Source organism: Mesoplodon bidens (genome assembly GCF_964165515.1).
Source record: "Mesoplodon bidens genome assembly, chromosome: 6".
Classification (NCBI taxonomy): Eukaryota; Metazoa; Chordata; class Mammalia; order Artiodactyla; family Ziphiidae; genus Mesoplodon; species Mesoplodon bidens.
In genome coordinates, this window is record NC_138162.1 from 17,961,450 (window position 1) to 17,983,212 (window position 21,763).

A 21,763-nucleotide genomic window follows, 5' to 3' on the forward strand; every position below is an offset into this window, starting at 1 on the left:
AAGTAGATATTAGAAAAATTAGTGCATTATTAATATTTGTCATAAGCAGCTGTATCTCATAATAATCATGAGTTAATATAATCTGTGTCTGGCACAGTTCTAAAATCTTTGCATATCTATCTTAGTTCACTCCAACAACAACTTCATGAGATGGGTACTTTTATTTCCATTTTACAGATAAGAAAACTAAATTTTAAAGCAATTAAATAGCTTTCCAAAGATTGCATAGCTACTAAGTGATCTCATGAAAAATGAGATCCAGTGGGCAGCTCAAAAACAGCAAAACTTTGGTCTCAGCTGCCAGTTCATTTGATAAACTGGATGACTGAGTGTTCAATTATAGTATGAAGAAAATAAATGAAAATAATGAATATAGTGAAGTTTATCATTGGAGAGAGCATCAAAAATATTAGACATGACTGGAAGTGATATTCGTTTTAGCTCCCTGGAAACTGAACTTTCTTATAACATGTAAGAATGTTTTTCAGTTTTTGCATATGCAAAGTGTAGATGCCTTCAGGAATTATTTCTGTAGAAGATTGGGTGTATATTAGATTCAACTTCCTGCTACCATTGATCTTCTAATTCTAGGCCCTGGGATTCTCTTCCATGTTAGTGTGTATATGTGAGAGTCTTTTAGATTTCCACAAGAGACAAAAACCACACCACTACTTTTGAAGCATACAAGCTATTATATATTTTCATAATATAGAACTTTAAGGTATAGTAATCAACAGTGGCAAAATATTTCTGTCTTTGACATTATTTTTTTGTGAGATCTAACCTGTAATTGAGACCAGAGAAAACAGTATGGAAAAACAAATCCATGAGAACAGGATAAAAATATCATGAACAGCAAAATATGTCTGAGTATTTAAAACCGTATAGAAAAAATAAATTAGATGAACAATTGTGTAAATATAAATTAAAAAAGATGACATTCTTAATAAATAAAGTTTACTATTTACATTTTTATATATTGCTGAAAGACTTAACTTAGATCCATAAAAACACATAAACAGGAAAAAATAAAACCCAAAAAAGGAGCAGCAAATTTATGCGCGTGAGGTACAGAAAAAGGATTGGAATTGTGTTTTGTTTTTGGTGCTTAGATTTTCTTTTTTTCTTTTTTTTTTTTTTCTTTTTTATAGTAGGCCAGTAGAATTCTCTTGAGAACAGATTTTAAGCACATCAATGGAAAGTCATTTTTTGGTAGTTTCCAGAAGATGTGAAACAGATTTCAACATCATAATAATTAGAAATATCCATAATAATTATAACAATAAAAAGGTATAATATGATACATAAATATGGAAGAGCAGTTTGTAATATGAATACATTTTCTCTAGACGAGATCACAGTTTTATTTTGTAAATATTACATTTAAGTATATATATACACACATATATGTACAACTATATATACATGTGCATATATATGTAAATTTATATTTATATATAATATCTTTATATAGATAGATATCTGCGGACAGGTTATTGATTATAGAGACCCAAGAAAGCAAGTCAGTAATTGTTCAAACTTCTCCTCAATGACTGCTGGTGTAGAGTTTAAGAAGCCCCGACTTTGCACTTAGAATGCTGTATCTTTTTTTAATGGAACACTCGATGTGGAATTTTAAGTCTGAGAAGAAAAAGAGATTTTAGGGACTCCCTTCCTCTATAAAGTTGGAAATGGCCCAGAAGTCTTGAACAAGCAGTAAGCTGACTTTTACACTGTAGAAAGTCACTGTTTTCTTTCTTTCTTTTTTTTTTTTAAATCAAATTATAGAACCGGTAAAGGCCAGAATAAGGGGGAGAAAGTCCAATTTATCTACAACTGAAATATTCTCAAATGCAAGCCTCTCTCTTAAGGTGGATTCTAATCTAGGAGCTCCACCTTTATTCCTTGATATATCAAATGAGCACTCCCTGTCTTTCTTAAGTGGCCAATGGGCCTGTGCATTCTTGAAAAGTAACCCATAGACTTTGTGTCAAGCCTTGGCTCTCACAGATTGCCACAGCCCCTTTAAAACCTCAGGGCCTCACAATCCCCGCCCTCCCACTGTGAGGTAGGTAAGTAGTATTATCCCCATTTTGCAGCTGGAGAAACTGAGGCAAATGGAGAAGCAATATGATGACTTGTTCAAGATCACTGAGCAAACTGCTGCCTGGAGTCAAGAATTCTGTGTTCTTACTCTAGGGACATAATTCCTCTCTTGGCTATTACACATTTCTTTTAAAACAATGGGTAGGAATTTGGCGAAACTTGAGCAAATTACAAGAATAGGCTTTTATTCCTTTGCTTTTTAGTTTTATGTTTGTTGTTTGCTTTGTTTTTTCTGTTTCTCAAAAACCATGGGAATTACCTGTCTGGTCATGTAGCAGCTTTTTAGGAAAGTGGACTGTGCAGTGTGATTCTAAGTGCAGACTTTATAAAGCCCAGTGCTCTAATGGTAAATACAAACATTTTATAATGTGAAAAGTGTGACACAATATGTCCCCTTAATATTTGGAAAAACCAGTTTCAAGCCCTCCCCATTCCCTGCTATCACTGATTGACACCAAACAAATAGACAAAATGCACCCCCCCCCCAAACAACAACTACATATTAAGGGGAAAGATGCCTTATTTCCTGGACCTACCACAATGTACAGAAAAAAACAGCAATATAAAATCCCACTCTACTCCTGCTAGGGAAACCTTTATGCTTGTGCCTACCTACTGAGTCTGTAGAATAAACAATGTTCTTCAGAAAGCACAAAAATAGGTTTTTAAAAAAATTCTTATTTTTAATCATGCATTTTATTTACTTTTAATCTCCTTATCTTCTATTAATCTCTATCTGTACAGCTCTGTCACCATCAATTTCTTCCTTTTATTTTCCCACTTGAAGTAGTTCCAGAAAAAAAAAACAGAAAACAGAAAACCTCAAAACTGTTCACTTGAATTTATGGTTTCCTTCCTTCCTTTCTCTATCTTTCGTCCTCTCTTTCTTTCCTTCCTTAACACAGGTAAGACCTATAACAAATTGACAGTTAGAACCAAGTTAAATCAAACCTGGAAGGGAGGTAGCCGAAATCTGTCTCAAAGAATTATTTTCAACAAATAGCATTGAAGCATTGGCCAAGGTGGGAAGAAGACCAAGAGAACTGTCTAGGCAGTGACTCAACATGCTGAAGCCAGGAGTAGCAGCTGATACCCTCCATCTTCAGAGCCTTACTATTTACAGTCATTGATCTCTCCCTTTCGTAACACCCCAATTCAGCCACCAGAATGGACTTCCCAAGGACAGTCTTCCCTTAAAAGGTGGTTGGCACAGAATCAGGGGGGTAATGCAAGTCCTCTGGCAGCCAGTAGGGTTGCGGCTTGGAAAGTCTTCCTAAGAGAAGGCTTGGAGAACTGTCCACCTTATCTTTTCTTTCTTGCTGTTAACAGGCTAATACTTCTTCAGAACTTCCAAGTTCTGAAGAAGCTAATACATCTTCAGAACCTCCAAGTGCTTTAGGACCTCTGAGCTGCTGACAGACAACAGTGTTTCAGAGCTTCCTCCTTGTGAGTACTCCACTGTCCTAAACTGGAGATGATGATCAGGGGATGAGATACTGAGTTTATCCCCAGAAAGAAAACGAAACCGAGAATCAGTGCATTGCATGAACAGAGCTGACTGTCCTCCACTAAGGTTTGAGAAGGGCCTATTAATGACACCTTGCATGTGGGCCCAAGGCTGGCTGTCAATCAAGCAGCCTCTCCCACGTAATATCCTTGGCAAATATGAATTTGTGAGTAACAGGTTTGAATGATGGCAAGGAGGAGACTGGAAGGCTCTTTGCTCATAAGGGCTCGATCAACCTGAGAATCTGAAGGTAGAAGTCAGCCTTCAGGAAACTTTTCTCAGCTGAAGTGTGTGTGCAAGTGAAGGAGGAAAGAGCATGAGAGTCGATCTCAGGGAAGCTGGTGAGGTTCTTCTGTGATTCCTGCCACCCCACCGTTAGACATGTTGTCTTTGGGTCTCCAATGCTGTGCACTGCTTATTGATGTAAAAAAAGCAACTGGGAGGGCTGACTGTTATCTTTCTTAATTTGTTCTTCCTAGCTAGCACCGCCCAGGTTGATAACTCAGCTAGGGCAAAAGAGGGGCTTTAAGAGTTCCCAAGAGTTCTAAGATACTGGAGAGGGGTACAAAATGGGATCAATGCTTATATAATTATTATTATTTTGCCAAGGATCGGTAATTAGAGGGGAAAAAAATGCCCTGAATATAAATGAGATATAAGTTTGTAAGAGGAAACATAAAGGATCTGAGCCAGGCCTTAACAGTGGAGAGCCTAGAACTCAATCTCAGAGTTTGTAATATGGTACAAGCCACACAAAACTACCTAAGCACTGCATCCTTATTTGTGGGCACCTGTGCAAAAAGCACCTTGATATATGTCTTAATATAACAGACCACAGATGGCCAATAGATATCTTCTCAAGTGTTCTTGATCAGTAGGTAATTGCTGTTGGGAGTGATACAGTAAGGTTTCTGAAGTTATTTTTGGTCCCTGGAAAAAGGGCTATAGCTGATTCACAATGCCTGCGTCAGATGCAGGAATGAGGAGGGTCAGCCCATGTGCCTAGTATTTTCCATTTCTATGCTAAACTTTGTTTTTGTTGCTTGTCTTCACTAGACTTGAGATGATCTGTAGCAATCTGTACGTGATATATCTAGTTTAGACACTCCCATCACCTCACTTTCTCAGTTTCAAAAATCACGTCAAACTTAAGCATTCTCTCCACCTCATTCTGGATTCATCTCTCCCCATATTAATTCAAAAGGAGTGGACAGGTAACTGGCTGAACAGAGGCAAAGAGGACCCCAAAGAGGTGGAGGCTTCTATGCGTGTTTGGCTAATTTCCTCTTAACTTTTGGAGGCTGAGCACAGGAGAGAGGGAAGGGCTGCCCAACCACAGGTATGGCTGGGGTACCGGGAGCTGGAAGACTGTGGAAAGCACGATGGCCGTGCTGGGGTGCTGGGGACCGAGGCTGTGAACTCTTTGGCTTCCCTCTGACAGCCCCTCTGGAACACAGTCCAGACAGATCCCATCCGAGACGGCTGTCTGTTCCAGAACTCTAGCTACTCGGGGCAACAGTGAGGTCCTCAGACACAAAGCCTGCTCTAGCCTGGAGGGGCAGGAAGCCTTGGGTAAGGATGATAACTCAAGAGTCCCTAAAATGCCAGCAGTCTCTGGAGGGCTCCAACATCATAGAAATTTAACACTGTTCCACTTGGTTATAAAACCTAACACTGGCTTAGACATTCTGGACTCTCAGTGAGGGTTCCAGCATCTTAAGTCCCTCTGTTCCCTTCCAGAATGAGAAGCGCCCCCCCATGGGGGACTTCACTTCTCACCATGTGGGCCTATGAGGGGTCTTCTCTTGCAGAAGGGCTAAGAGGTGAGGAGCTGTGGAAAAATGTGGGTCACTTTTAAGGCAGACTGTTTGGTTGTGTGGGGTTTTTCCTAACCTAGTCCTACCATCTTGGGGTACTCAATGTATAGGATAGAGCAGCTGGAAAAGTAGCAGCAAATGTGGTCCCAAGGCAAGATTTGGGGAATGGGAGGGATATTATGGCCTCAAGCCTCAAGCAGGGGGCTGTTATAATACCTTGACATTGCAATCCTAAACCATTTCCACCTTGGCCTCGAACCCTGGAGTTGGGGTAAAATCCCCCATGGCAGCGGAAGAATTTGGGGGCTTTGCATACCTTGGATTCTTTACCTCCTCCTGGGTCCTACTTCCCTAGAAGGTAGGTGATCAGAGACCATTTCACTTCCAATCCCAAAGGACTGCACACTTGTGCACACCTTAACGTATTTTAAGCCACAGGGTGTGAGCTATCTTAGCATTTCAACACTTGGTCTTGGCAGTTTCTGTAACTCTCTTTCTCCCAAGAACAGTGTTGGCTAGGAGCTTGGGAGAGGAAAGACTGAGTCTGCCCCAGTCTCTCTCTGCTCAGTCTCCAAAACTGCCCTCACGCGGATGTTTGCATGGGTGCGTACGCAGGCATGCCTACCAACCACAGATGGGCACACTCCTAGATACATAACTCCTAGATACATGTTTCTTGCTGTGGTCGTGTGACAAACGGTTAGAATTTTAGGAGGCTCAGGGACTGCACGCCGTATATGCAATCCATCTAAGACTTTGGGATGGGATTCCATTCCATCATTCAACATGGCGAGACTTGGTTCACGTGCCCCCACTACGAGTCCTTCCTGGGTGAAATTAAAGGCAGACCGGTTGGGTGCTAAGGATCCCTGGTGTGGAGAGGCCATTCCGTTGAGCAGCTGACTGTGAAATCAATACCAAAGGGATGCGGGTCCTGGCATTGGGAATTCTTCGACAACTCCTTGTCCTTCCTTAGCCATGGCTGTATCCTCGGAGGTCTTTCCGGCTGTGTTCTTGGGCCTGGGGGTCGCGACAAGCACAGTCACCCTGTAGGTCACAAGACATAGGGAAGGGGGTGACCTGCAGAGAGAAAGGTAGAAGAAGTGAGCCAGGTGGTTGAGGCCGAAGCAGCAAATTCCAGAGAGGCAGTGCAGGGCAGAGGGCAGATCACTGGATTTGGGGAGCAGCAGATTCAAGATCAAGACATGGCTCTGCTTCTTACTAGCCCTGTGATAACTTTTATCAAGGTCACCGTGGTCATTCTCATAGCACTTCCCATTTTCCGGGGCATTTATTACAGGTCAGGCAAAGTGCTAAATGCTTTCCCAACAGGAAAACACTGAATCCTTTGACAACTCTGTAAGATAGACACTAAAATAATCACCCTTTTATAGAAGGAGAAACTGAGGCACAGAAGGGGCAGGCATTTGCCCAAAGTAATAAGTGACAAATCTAGTAATTAAAGTAGGCCAAGCAACCTCCCCCTGAGCCCCAGGTTCCTAGCTGTGGAATCAGTAGAATAAGACAGACCTTGCACTGTGGACTCTGAGGGCCGAAGGAAATCATGGGTGAAAAATTGTAATGTACTACACCAGAGTTGGTTCATAGACTTGTACAATGGAGTATCTAACTTATAGGGCTGTTGTGGTGATCAAGTGATATAAAGGATGTGACAAGGTCTTTTAAGAAAACATAACTCTCTGCATATATTGGTAATTTTGATTTTGAGAGGCAATGATGAAAACAACAAGAGCATTTGTCAGTAAGCTCAGACGACCTTCTAGGGGGCTGAAATCCTGGTGGGGAACATTTCACAGGGAGACTTTTGCAGAAAATTTGGTTGAAGGATCTCGGGAGCAGATTTTAGCATGAGAAAAAGCGAGAGGCATACAACATGATGATTCGATATATGTATATATTACGAAGGTTGGAAAAAAAATTTAAAAAGAAAAAGTGAGAGGCCCAAGTTTCAGTTCCCAGTCCATCCCTTCACACGCGGTGTGACCTCGGGCTGGCTGGCCTTTCTAGAAACCGTGAGAAAGAGCCCAGTAGAGTCAATGTCCTCCCCACCCAGCGGAGGATCTGTCTTTCCAAAGAGCACAGTGCTGTCCCTGCTTGAGCCCCAGCCTGGGCTGACGCGAGTGGATTTCACCTCATTGCATCATGACATTTGCATATAACTTTCCCCAGAGGGTCCCCCATCTGCACAGATGGATTTAATGACCTCTTTTGCCTCCTGCCTGGGGAAGGGTCTCGAGTGCTCCCACAGGCCTGGAGAGCATCTTTGTCTCTCTAGCTTGCGGGCTCATCTCTATCATTCTTCTTCTCTCTGCCCCTGTGCCCACCCTCCCTCCTTCCCTCCCTCCCCATCCATCTATCTTTCCCTCCCAACCTCTCTCCACCCTGCAACTTTTCCACAAACTTAAAATGTAGGAATGAACAGGAAGATTGAAGTATAAGCCCCAGCTCGCTAACTGACGTGTGACCTTGAGCATGTGACAATTTCTCTGAGCCTCAGTCAACTCCGTCATGAAATGGGAGTGATGAAAGCACACACATCCACAGGTGGTGACAAGGGGTAGTGAACTAACCAATGAAAAACCCCTAGCAGGCAGTGCGTGCCGCAGGCCTGGCGCTCCGCTCTCTCACTTAGCGAGACGGGGACTGTGTCAGCCTTGTTCATTCTTGTTTCCCCAGGGCCTAAGCCACAGAATACGAATGCAGGCCTGTTTGCTTCTCCATCTCCCTCCGACTCTCTCACCGTGCTCAGGCTAGTGCACTTGTTTCTCTTGTCCATTTAAGCTCACAGGTGCGTGATGCCGTGGTGAGTATCCCCAGAGCTGCTTCCATGCAGAGCCTGCCTTGCTTACAACTGCTCACTGTGCCCTATTCAGGACACTTCCTAGCCTCCATGCCTATGCAGAGGTGGTACCGTCTGATCTAGAGTATTCTTCTGCAATCTCTTCATCTCTAAGAGAAGCAGAGAATGTTAGAATAGGAAGAGACCTAGAGAAAACCCTCCAGTCCACGTGGGGAAACTGAGGGCAAAGCCACGTCCAAATCTAACAGCTGAGGTCCAGTGGGGAGACCACCAGCACGTGAGCCAAGAGGCCTGGATTAGCATCCTCATTTGCCTCATACGCGCTGAACAACTTCGGGAAAAACTTTTGGGCAAAACCCCTTCACTGCCATCCCCCTGAGTTTCTGCGTCTACAAAAGGGTGATTGAAAAAAAATGTATTTCATATGGTCGTGAGCAAAGATGAAAGAGGCAAAAACCCGTCCTCCTGCCCATGCTAACATTAAGATGACCCAGTTACCGCTCATGTCTTCTGCACAGTTAGTTTTCTCTGCAACTAAGTCTTTCCCATTGGGCTCCTCGATTCGTTAGGGATGTGGCTTCACATCTGGTCTCTGTCTTATGCTTCCTGCTGTGCCTCGCACAGGCAAACGTGCAACAGATTCTCTCTCTCAGAATAAGACACAAAGTCCTTAGCAAGAGTTCAAGGCCTTGCATGCTCTCCACACACTTCTCGGACCTCACCTGGTTCCCTTCGCCCCCTCGCTCTCTGTGGCTGTATTTACTGGCTCCTCAAATACTCCCAGTGTTTTCCTGCTTTTTTCAGCCATTCCTGTTCCTCCCGGCTCCTGCTCTTTCCTGGCCAGCTCCCCTTCCTGTGCTAGGTCTTATCTCAAGCACCACCTCCTCCCTCGTCAGTCTGACCAAAGACGGCACCGTCACGCTCATCCCATATCCTATCCTCCTCTCCTTACACCACGCTTGTATGGAATCACTTCTGCACTTGTATGCCAGGGCAGTCTGGGCAGGGACCATGTCTGTCTGTTGTTGAACTGAGTCTTTATCTACCATATGGCAGGCATTCGGTGGACCCACAGATGGAGCGACATATGAATGCAGAAATATACAGGAAAAATACAAGTCATGGGGCCTCTGTTCTTGCACTCATGTGCTGTGTGACTTTGTACAAGTTACCTCCCCTCTCTGGGCTTCAGGTTCCCTTCTCTGGGCTTCAGGTTCCCTATCTATCTGTACATTAAGAGTTGATTTTAATGATCTCTACCTTCTCTTCTGTCTGAAAATCCTTCACAGTCTGAGAAAGGCAGAAGGCAATGCCCTGGGCAGAAAAGATGGAGAAATGCAGACTTTCTCCACAGCTTTGTGTCTTACACGTTCCCCTTTCTGCCATCCCCAGTTCCACTGGCTTCTCCAAAGCTACCGGGGCCCTACACCCGTTAGCTTCTTAGGCCCGTCTGGCCAGTCTGGCTGTGAGAGCATAGTGTGACCATTTGCTTTCCTCCCTGCGCCAGCCCAGGGAGTTTCAGCGTTTCCCTAAAGAAATGGGTCTGGAACCTAAGGGAAGAAATTTCAGTCAGAACACAACGAAGTCTAGAAGGTTTGGTCTCAGGGAAAAGAAAGATCCAGGTTCTCCTTGTGGCACCCCACACACTTGTAAATGCAGCTGCGTCTACTGAGCCCTCACTAGGGGCCTGGGAGGCAGCACTGGTGGAGGTCCCCGTGCAGAGGACCCGCACCGGCACCTTGCCCTTCCTCTCGCTTCTCCGTGAACTGCCTGTTCAGGGCCTGCCTCGGGGGGTGGGGGTGGGGGTGGGCCTCCTCTCCTCCCAGGCATCTTCACCGATCGAGGGCCTACAATGGGGAAGAGAGGGTGGAGACCGCCAGCCCCGCCCACTCCCCCAGGTGCTCCCAGATCTGACCTGGAAGAGATGGGGAAGCCTGTCCAAGTTCGAGGCCGTTAACACCACGGTACACACACATACAGGCGGGCACCTCCGGAGGCTGTCCGCGTGTTGGGTGATTCCCATGTGCTAGCTCATGGGTTCCACACAGCCTCGGAAGGCTTACAGATGGGAAAATAGAGGCTTCAGAATGTTTAAAAAGAAAGGAACTTGCCCTGGGCCTCACTCAGTAGATGCTGCAGGATTCTAACCCCCGCTGCAAACACTGAGAGCTTGTCAGCAAGTGAGCGTAAGGGGAAGGCACCTCTTCACAGCCCGGCCAGGCTGACTGCCCCGTGGTCTGTTTAACAGCCACTGGCCTTTTACCCCTTATTTTGTGCCCGGCACCCAGTTACTCTTCCCAGCAACACTAATAAGGCGGCTATTCTTACTATCCTTGTTTTATGTCTTAGAGGAAACGAAGATGCAAAGCGGTGAGTCACTGGCTTGGCAGGGGGCTTGGGATCTGCACCCATTTGTAACTGCCCCTCGGCACCACCCCCACGAGGCAGGTAGAATAGGAGTCAGGGTCCCCTTTTCACAGAGGGAGAAACCGATATGGAGAGAAGAGTCCCATCCCGATAAAGCCGGCTCTCAGCCCGATTCCCAGATTCCGCAAGCAGCTTCCCACCTTATCCCCCAGACGGCCTCCCAAGAAAACCTACCACCCACAGCACCGATGCCACGGTGGCCAGTTTGCATCTGGGATTCCCAGCACCATGCGGCCAGGCTGTCCCATAAATGGCTTGGCCACCCACTCTGGGATTCTGTCAACAAGCCCAGGTCGGTGACTAAAGGCCAGGATTCTCTCTTTTTCCTCTAGGCTGGAGATGGTGCTCAGCACAGGGGTTTCTCCCAGTGGGTGAGCTGCCCAGGATAACACCTCCACCCGCGTGTGTGAGCGGCTCAGGAATGCAGCCTGGCAAACGCCACAGGGCCCTGGCTGAAGGTCTGTCTGAGGCTGGATTCTGACTCAGACTCAACAGGGAGGTCACAGGCAGAGACAGTGCCGTGCGGGGCAGCAGGAGGCGTCCTGCGCTGACGGTCAGAAAGCCTGGCTGTCCACCCACCCACCGTGGGGTTCTGCGTGAGTCACTTTACCACAGTGAGTCTGGGGGTCTTCATAGTGTTGGTGGAAAGACTTGATGACATCAAGTAGACCAAGGCCTGATGCTGAGGATGAGGGCTCCCCTGCAAGCTCCTTTGGCGTAGGGTAGATCTGTGCCTGGCACGGGGCATGCAGCAGTCAGTGAACACAGAAGCTTGTTTAAACGTGGATAAGTGGAGGAGAGAATGGAGAAAAAGCATGGGTAAAGTGGAGGAACACACCAGGCTAGATGAGAAGGAGACTTGGGTTTGATTCCTTGCACTGTTAGTCATGTAGTAGTGTATGCTAGTAGGCAAGTTACTTCTTTTGGCCGGGTGGGGGGGAAGGGGGGGACTTCAGTTTGTCTGTCTATAAAATGGGGGAAATAACAGTCCTGCCACAGAGAAGTATTTTGGATAAAGTATAAAATTCAAGTAAAAGCACTTGCACAGTGCATGGTGTATAGTATGTGCTCAGTAAATAATGCTAGTGATGGTGACAGTGGTGATGGCATTGACAATGGATAATAATTTGGGGGGATAGAAAGGTCTGATTCCTTTCATAGGATCAAGTTGAAATGAGTGTTTAATTCACCCACAGGAAAAAGTCAAAGCTACACCCCAAATGGGGGAAATCATAATACTCCAGAAAGCAGTGACTTTTGGACAAGGAGATTAGTCTACTTTGCTTAGTCATTTGCCTGTTATCTCTTAGTAATCTTACAAGTTGAGCACAACCGTCCCCTCTTCCAGGAAGCCTTTTAGGATCCTCCAGGCTGGTTCAGTGCTTAAAATCACTGAATACCCCCACTGCTCCCTGGATATAGTTCAAATTCCCCAGCATGGTGTATAAAAGCCTTGCTCATTGCCCCTAGTCTCACCTCTCACCCGTTCCCCTCTTGCACTGTGCTCTAGCCACATTCAGGGATTAGGGTTTCCTTAATGTGTTCCCTTGTTCTGGGCTTTTCACAGCCTCTGCCCTCTATCAGAAATACTCTTTTCTCTCATCTTTATCTCTGGCTCTCCTCCTCCTCCTTTTACCTGAGTAAGACCTACTGCACCTTCCATGTCTCACCTCTGATGCTGCCTTCTCTAGGAAGCTACGTTGACGCTCCTCAATTGCTGTGTCTCCATTAGCATTTACTGCGCTCTTAATGCCTGGCCACTGGTCCCCAAGATATGAACACAGCATGGATAGGCCCAGGTCCATCTTGCTCATGGCCTAGCACAGTATCTGTCACACAGCAGGTTCTCAACAGTGGGGTACACCAGAACTTGGGATATAACAGTGATCAAAATAAATGCACCTTCTTGCTCTCATGAAATTTTCATGCCAGCAGCAAGAGGTATAGGGATTGCCAGACAATAAATAATAAATACCTTTTACAGTATGTGCCAAAGTGATGTGTTATGGAAGGAAGAAAGCATGGAAGCCAAGGTAAATGGGTGTGGGAGTGCCAGAGGTGATGTAAGGTGGGTGGTCAGGGTGGGGCACATTGAGATCACAACACTTGGGCAAAGACTTGGAGTGAGTCATGAGGATGAATGGAGAAGAATGTTCTCGGCCAAAAGAACAGCTAATGGTGAAGACTGGAAGGTAGGAGGATGCCTGGCCTGTGTGCGGGACGGCAAGGAGTCCAGAGGGCTGGGGTGAGGTGGAGCAAGGCACCCGTGGTGGGGGGTGAGGGCAGAGAGGTCTGGGGGTGGGCAGGCCATCAGGAGGACTGGTTTTCACTCTGGTAAAACGGAGGGGCATGGAAGGGCTGTGCATAGCGGCGTGAGGCTGCCTGACTTCTTTTCTGATGACCATTCTGGCTGCTAAGCTGAGATGTTAGAGCTGTTGATGAATATCCCCAGCTCTGCAACTCAACATCCAACCCTTTATCAGCTCTGCTAAGACGGCTGCTTTCCATCTGATGCTTTTGATTATCTTCCCATATCTTATAGGATCGCTAGCCTCCTTGGACCAATGGGCTACGTTTGGGTTTCATGCCCTTTCTCAAGAAACCAGGTTTTCACTCAGATTAGCAAAGGCATGTGGCAACCCTACATTTAATGTCACCAGTTGGGTGTGCCGTCCTGTGCTGAAACATGCTCCTGGGCTTATTTCCTTCATCCTGCCCCGATCAGCCCTCAGGCTCCTGTTCACTCACCACCTCACCCAGGAAGCCCTGTGGAGGGTCCTTAGACATGAACCTAATCCAAACATCAAGAGAGAAAAACCTAAGGTGAACCTGGCCTGCCCAAGGCCTCAGAGCTAAGTTGTCGAACTGGGACTGCATCCCGACTCCCCAGACATCTTCCAGAATCAGTCTCAGCAGCCTCCCAAGACATGACCGTAACCAGCGTTCCAGGCCACCACGCCTTAGAAAACCCTGGTATGTCCAATATTTTAAGGTTGTCTCTCCTTCCTCCCTTACACCCCCCAACACATGCTTACTTAGAATGATTCCAATTAGAAATGAATATGTTTTTGTTATTGTTACGAGGGGAAACTGTTGAAGCAACCGTTCTGGAAATGTGCTCTGTATTCTAGACTCGGGGCTCCAACAGGAAAATAATAAGCTGGCATGTGAGCAGCTGAGTCCCTCCTCTTCCTGCCTGCCTTGAGCTGCACACAGGTGTCTGGGCAGGAAGCTGGTCACCCCTGTCGGATGGAGTTTCCTGCACTGTCTTGCTCTTGTTGGTTAGTGGGGCCCAGGTCACCCCACAAGGCAGACGTGGGGAAAAGCTGGTGTCTAACAGACAAACAAGGGGAGGAAGGCTGGAGAGAGCAGACAGACATCATTCTGGCCCAAGTGACAGGGAGGAGGCCCCAGCTCTGGGGACTGGGGAGAGGTTTAGGGGGAGAGGAGGCAGGAAGGAAGTCCAGGAGAAAAGTGCTTAGCTCTGGGGCTGCAGTTCATACCTAGGACCCAGGCCAGGAGGACCAGGAAGCAAGAGGCCCATCCACTGAAGGAAGGGCACGGTGCAAGCCCATTGCAACTAGATGCTCAGAATGGGGGTTAGAGGCAGGTGCTGTGCGGCACGGAGTCCCGAGCTTTGTGTCTCAGCTCTACCACTTACTGGCTGTATGGCCTCAACCCTTCTAAGCCTCAGCTGCATCATCTATAAGGTGAAGGTAAAAAAGAACACACCTACGACAGGGCTACTGTAGTGATGAAATGAAATGACACACGTAAGAACAGGTGACACTATGCTTGGAAAACAGTAAGCTCTTGAAAAACAGTAACTGCTGTTATTTGCTTGGAGGCAGGAAATCCTAAATCCTACACAGAGATCTGCCACCTGTACAAGTGATTCCACCTGAGTCTCAAATGTGTACTTTGTTGGATGGTTCTGGAGCCTAAAGGGAATAATATGCACAGAGGTTCTAACCCATGGCCCAGCACATGGTAAGTGCTCCATTACTGTCATTTGGGAAGGTGCATGAAGTCAGTCTGTGCTGTCAATGAGATTCTGAGCACCAGGCTTGGAGTTTACGGGCAGGGAACTTCCCACAATATGGAACTGGGGCCAAGGGTACAGGTGGGAATTGAACAGGCTAGCAGGTGAAGGGCAGGGGGAGGAGAGGAAGGAAGCCTGCCTGTGGCCCCTCTCCTTCCCTGAGAGGCTTCCTGCTCTGGAAGCGGGAGACAGAAACCAGGACTTTTTTGTGTTCAGGGGAAACTCCTATCTGGGTAGTCAGGATTGATTGGTAAGGCTGGGAGCCTCAGCTATTCCACCACCCTGTCGCTGCTGCTGCTGAGAAAAGCTGCTTTCTCCTTCTCAAGGGGAGGGGTCCCACACCCAGGGTTCCCTGGCTGTCTGGGTCCACAGTGAAGTGTCTCCAACTGGAACAGGCAGGGTCACGCCCAGGTGCCCTAAGGACAAGGTTCTGTCCCCACCTGCTTTCCTCTTCTGAGACTCAGCCCCGTGCGGGAGAAAGAAAGAGCTGGGCTTGTGAGTCAGACAGAACTGGGTTCGAATCGGGGCCTTGGCACTTGCAGCCAATGAACTCAAAAAGTCCTGTAAGTAGTCTGAGCCCGAACTGGCTCCCCTGTGCAATGGGGCTAACAGCACCCTGCTGGGGTTGACATGAGCATTAAGAAGATAACAGAGGATGTGTGTCTGGCAGTGTCTGACGTGCGGCCACTCACGTAGGGGTGTTCCATTTTATTATCTACTATCTACCTCTGTACAGCAGCTCACCGCAAGGAGAGTTGGTTGTGGATGAGAGAGTAGCAAGGTTCCAAGAAGTTGGAGTTTATGTAGAAGTTAGATTGGGAAATTTAAATCGTAGGAGTATGACTTTAATTTGAATCACCTTTCTCCTCCAGAAGTCAGAGTTCCAGGAGCCTTGAATCTGAAGAAAGTTCCACACACTTCTGAACAACAACTAACTATGACAAAGCCACATGCACCATGAGAGAGGTCATCAGCCTCTCTAATACACAGGTCACACATAGTTCCAACAGCTGTCTCCACTCTGCCCCTAACCACTACTCCCCTTCACCAGCAAAGTTCCTACTCATTTTTTAGGTCTCAGTGTAAATGTCTCCTCCTCAGGGAAGCTTTCTCTGACCTTCACACTGTTCTCCAAAAAGATCCCACACCTTTCCTTCATTGTCCCTTCTGCAAAGGTAATTAAGTACATAGCTGTACACCTCACTGCTTAAAATCTGGCTCCCAAAACATACTGCGAGCTGTACAAGGGTAGGTATGGTGTCTGTCTGGACTCTGCCATGTGCGCACAACCTGGTCCAGTGCTCAGCCTAAAGAGATACTCCATGAACACACATCTCCTTTCACGGAGGGAGCCTGGTCACCTGCACTCTGAGGCCTAGGCCAACAGGAAGAAGCAACAATTTGAAGTGGGAGAAGGTAATCTTTTAACACAAAATTCCAAAATTGCATTTATAATGTGAGTAGAAAAGAAAAGGGAGAAAAAAAAGACTAGGGAGCATATTCAGAACTAGCAAAAAGCTAACTAACTAACTCTGGGTCCCTTAGTAAAGAGACAGCACTCATCTCAGGGCCCTGGAACCTGAAATTGCTGCAGCTGAACCCAGTATAGAAAGAGTCAAAATGGCCATTTGAGATATATATCTATATATTCAAATGACTGTAATAATTTGGAATCTGCACCTGAACCTCAAGCATGACTTCATGTCCCTACCACATACTCCCTAGAAATAACAATCCATTTAAGGAAGTTTCCCACTAAAATTAAATTAGTTTTATTTTTTAATGTCTTAGTATGTAAGTTATAGTTGGTAGGAAAATTCTTTTCATTGGAGCTGCTCTTTCTCCAGCTGATGGTGTCAGGTGAATAACATTTCATAATTCTACACAAACTTCTTTTTAAAACACAAACCCCATTGTCTGTTCACTGTTAAAGTGGCTGACTCCAAGGGAGTGAAAGAGACACACTGTGTTCCTTTGGTAACAGGTATCAAGGGCCTTAAAAATGCTCACACCTGGAGGGGGGATGGAGATGGTGGAAGAGCAGGACATGGAGCTCACCTTCTCCCACAAAACATTAAAAAATACATCTACAAGTAGAACAATTCTCACAGAACAGCTACCAAATGTTGACGGAAGACCTCAGACTTCCAAAAAGACAAGAAAACCTCCACATAACCAGGTAGGACAAAAGAAACAAGAAAAAGAAGGAATCTGGATGGGGCCTGAGCCCCAGGGAGGGAGCTGTGAAGGAGGAAAGGTTTCCACATGCTGGCAAGTATCCTCCCCGGCGGGGAGAGCAGACTGGATGGAGGGGGAGGTTCAGAGCCTAGGAGGAGAGCACAGCAACTAGTTTGCAGAAGGCAAAATGGAGCGTAAGCTGCACAGAAGGTCGGCACCACTGCCTTGTGATCCGTAGCCTAAAACACCCCTCTGTTAGTGCAGGTGGGGGCTGGGTGCAGAAGCTCAGGCTTCAGAGGTCAGACCCAAGGAGAGAACCAGGGTTGGCTGTCTGGAAACAGCCTGAAGGAGCTAGACTGTGGCAACCAAGGGTATACTCAGAAGAACACTGGGCCCACCAGAGAATCAAGGCACCATTATTGCCGGGGGTGGGGGGGGGCGCGCATGAGGAGAGGGGTGGGACCACCATAAGAGCTTCTTTCCCTGTGAGCATTCCCAGGCAACAGGACACCACCTACAGGAGCTCTGGGGGCAGGTGCGAGTCACTGCCGCCATTGTGGGCTCCAGAGGCAGGCCCAGGCCACCACTACAAGACCTGCACACAGGAGCCTGGCCCTGTCCCCAATGTCCCAGGAGAACTCAGATAGCACCCACCCTTAGGAAATCTGCAAGCAGGCACCAGGCCCTACTGCCAGTGTCCCAGGAACGTACAAGGGCCGCTGTACCTGCATACCCGATATCAAGGGAATAACGGACAGCATATTCTGAGGAAAGAGGCACCAAGCATCCGAACTAAAAGCAGTCCCTCGACTCTGGAAAAGAGGGTGGAGTAGAAGGACTTGAGCTCACCTCCTCCCATGAAAACACCAACATCACAACTAACTGCTGGACAACCATCGATAAAGAAAGACTGGAACCTACCAAAAGAAGATACTTTACGTTCAAAGACAAAGAAGCCACAATGAGGCAGCAGGAGGGGCAGTTTCACAAGATAATCAAATCCCATACCTGCCAGGTGAGTGACCTACAAACTGGAAGGTAACTACATTGTAGAGGTTCTCCCACAGGAGAATCCTGAGCCTCACATCAAACGTCCCAGCCTGGGGGTCTGGCATCAAGAGGAAGACTCCCCAAAGCATTTGGCTTTGAAGGCCAGTGGGACTTGAGTGCAGGAGCTCCACAGGACTGGGGGAAACAGAGACTCCCCTCTTGGAGGGTACACACAAAGTTTCATGTATACTGGGACCCAGCACAAAGCAGTAACCCCATAGGAGCTGGGACTGGACCTACCTTCGAGTCTTAGAGGGTCTCCTGGGGAGGCAGGGGTTGGCTGTGGCTCATTGGGCGGGGGTGGGGGGGAGAATAATATTGGTGGCAGAAGCCCCAGAGAATACTGATTGGTGTGAGCTCTCCCGGAGGTCCCCATTTTGGCATCACATCCTGGCCCTACCCAACAGCCTACAGTCTTCAGTGCTGGAACACCTCAGGCCAAACAACCAGCAGGATAGGAACACAGACCCACCCATCAGCAGCCAGGGTGCCTAGAGCCACCTATAAACACACCACTTGACACAGCCCTGCCCACCAGAGGAACAAGACCCAGCTCCACCCACCAGTGGGGAGACACCAGTTCCTCCCACCAGGAAGCCTGCACAAGCCTCAGGATCAATCTCAACCACCAGAGGGCACACAACAGAAGAGGAGCTGTAATCCTCCAACCAGCAGAAAGGAGACCACAAACACCCAAAGTTAGACAAAATGAGATGGCAGAGAAATGTTTCAGATGAAGGAACAAGATACAAACCTATAAGAACAACTAAATGAACAGGAGATAGATAGGCAACCTATCTGAAAAACAGTTTAGAGTAATGACAGTAAAGATGATCCAAGATCTCAGAAAAAGAATGGAGGAACAGACAAAGAAGTTACGAGAGTGATTAACAAAGCGCTAGAAGGTTTAAAGAACAAACGGAGATGAACAATACAATAACTGGAGTGAAAAACACACCAGAAGAAATCAACAGCAGAATAACTGAGGCAGAAGAACAGATAAGTGACCTGGAAGAAAGAATGATGGGAATCACTGCCATGGAACAGAATAAAGAAAAAGATGAAAAGAAATGAGAACTGTCTCAGAGACCTCTGGGACAACATTAAACACACCAACATTCACAGTATAGGGGGTCCCAGAAGGAGAAGAGAGAGAGAGAAAGGGCCTGGTAAAATATTTGAAGAGATTATAGCTGAAAACTTCCCTAACATGAGAAAGGAAACACTCAAGTCCAGGAAGTGCAGAGAGTCCTGAACAAGATAAACCCAAGGAGGAACACTCTGGGACATATTAATCAAACTGACAAAAATTAAAGACAAAGAATAAATATTAAAAGCAACAAATAACATACAAGGGAACCCCCATAAGGTTATCAGCTGATTTTTCAGCAGAAACGCTGCAAGCCAGAAGGGATTGGCAGGATATATTTAAAGTGATGAAAGGGAAGAACCTACAACCAAGATTATTCTACCCAGCAAGGATCTCATTCACATTCGACAGAGAAATCAAAAGTTTTACAGACAAGCAAAAGCTAAGAGAATTCACCACAAAAATCAGCTTTACAACAAATCCTAAACAAATTTCTCTAGGCAGAAAAGAAAAGGCCACAAAAAGATACAAGAAAATTATGAATGGGGAAGCTCCTGAGTAAACGCAAACATAAAGTAAAGGTAGGAAATCATCCACACACAAATATGATATAAAAATCAGCAGTCATGAGAAGAGAAGAGTACAAATGCAGGATATAGGAAATGCATTTGAAATTAAGAGAGCAGCAACTAAAAACAATCTTGTACATATAAAGACTGCTATATCAAAACCTTATGGGAACCACAAACCAAAAATCTACAATAGATACACATACAAAAAAGAAAAAGCAATCCAAACACATCACTAAAGATGGTCATCAAGTCACAAGACAAGAGAACAGAAGAGGAAGGGAGGAAAAAAGACCTTCAAAAATAAATCCAAAACAATTATCAAAATGTCAATAAGAACATTTATATTGATAATTACTTTAAATGTAAATGGATTAAATGCTCCAACCAAAAGACATAGACTGGCTGAATGGATACAAAACCAAAACCTGCACATAAGCCGTCTACAAAAGACCCACTTCAGACCTAGGGACACATACAGACTGAAAGTGAGGGGATGGAAAAAGGTATTCCATGCAAATGGAAATCAAAAGAAAGCTGAAGTAGCAATACTCATATCAGACAAAATAGACTTTAAAATAAAGACTGTTACAAGAAACAAAGAAGGACACTACATAATGATCAAGGGGTCAATCTAAGAAGAAGACATAACAATTGTAAATATATATGCACCCAACATAGGAGCACCTCAATATATAAGCCAGTGCTAACAGCCATAAAAGGAGAAATCAACAGTAACACAGTAATAGTGGGGGACTTTAATACCCCACTCTCATCAATGGACAGATCATCCAGACAGAAAATCAATAAGGAAGCACAGGCCTTAAATGACACACATTAGAACAAATGGACTTAACTGATATTTATGGAACATTCCATCTGAAAGCAGTAAAATACACTTTCTTCTCAAGTGCATATGGACGATTCCCCAGGATAGATAACATTTTGGGCCACAAACTAAGCCTTGGTAAATTTAAGAAAATTGAAATCATATCAAGCATCTTTTCCAACCACAACACTACTGGATTAGAAATCAAGTACAGGGAAAAAACCTGTAAAAAACACAAACACATGGAAGCTAAACAATATGTTACTAAACAACCAATGCATCACTGGAGAAATCAAAGAGGAAATTGTAAAAAAAATACCTAGAGACAAATGACAACAAAACACGATGGTGCAAAACCTTTGGGATGCAGTAAAAGCAGTTCTAGGAGAGACGTTTAGATACAATACAATCTTCTCTCAGGAAACAAGAAAAATCTCAAGTAAGCAACCTAACCTTACACCTAAATTAACTACAGAAAGAGGGACAAGCAAAACCCAAAGCTAGTAGAAGGGAAGCAATCATAAAGATCAGAGCAGAAATAAATGAAATACAGATGAAGAAAACAATAGCAAAGATCAGTGAAACTAAAAGCTGGTTCTTTGAGAAGATGATAAACAAAATTGATAAACCTTTAGCCAGACTCATCAAGAAAAAAAAGGAGAGGACTCAAATCAATAAATTAGAAATGAAAAAGAAGTTACAACTGACACCACAGAAATACAAAGGGTCATAAGAGACTACTACAAGCAACTATATGGCAATAAAATGGACAGCCTAGAAGAAATGGATAAATTCTTAGAAAGATATAACCTTCTAAGACTGAACCAGGAAGAAATAGAAAATATGAACAGACCAATCACAAGTACCAAAATTGAAACACTGATTAAAAAACTTCCAACAAATAGAAGTCCAGGACCAGATAGCTTCACAGGCAAATTCTATCAAACATTTAGATAAGAATTAACACCTATTATTCTGAAACTCTTCCAAAAAAATTGCAGAGGAAGGAACAATCCAAAGCTCATTCTATGAAGCCACCATCACCCTGATACCAAACTCAGACAAAGATACCACCAAAAAAGAAAATTACAGGCCAATATCACTGATGAACATAGATGCAAAAATACTCAACAAAATACTAACAAACAAAATCCAACAATACATTAAAAGGATCATACACCGGGATCAAGTGGTATTTATCCCAGGGATGCAAGGATTCTTCAATACCCATAAATCAATCAGTGTGATACACCACATTAACAGACTGAAGATTAAAAACCATATGATCATCTCAATATATGCAGAAAAAGCTTTTGACAAAATTTAA

The 21,763-nt window shown here is 45.4% G+C and overlaps 1 protein-coding gene across 1 annotated transcript in view; it reads right to left on the reverse strand.

The window, feature by feature from the left end:
• Positions 1-1,444: 1,444 nt before the first annotated feature.
• The window catches only part of PAPPA (pappalysin 1), a 256,176-nt gene continuing 235,857 nt past the window's right edge, over positions 1,445-21,763 (reverse strand). Inside the window, exon 22 of the mRNA XM_081237665.1 lies at positions 1,445-6,510. Coding sequence (XP_081093791.1) covers positions 6,403-6,510 — 108 coding nt within the window. The 3' untranslated portion in view covers positions 1,445-6,402. The remainder of the gene's footprint in view (positions 6,511-21,763) is intronic.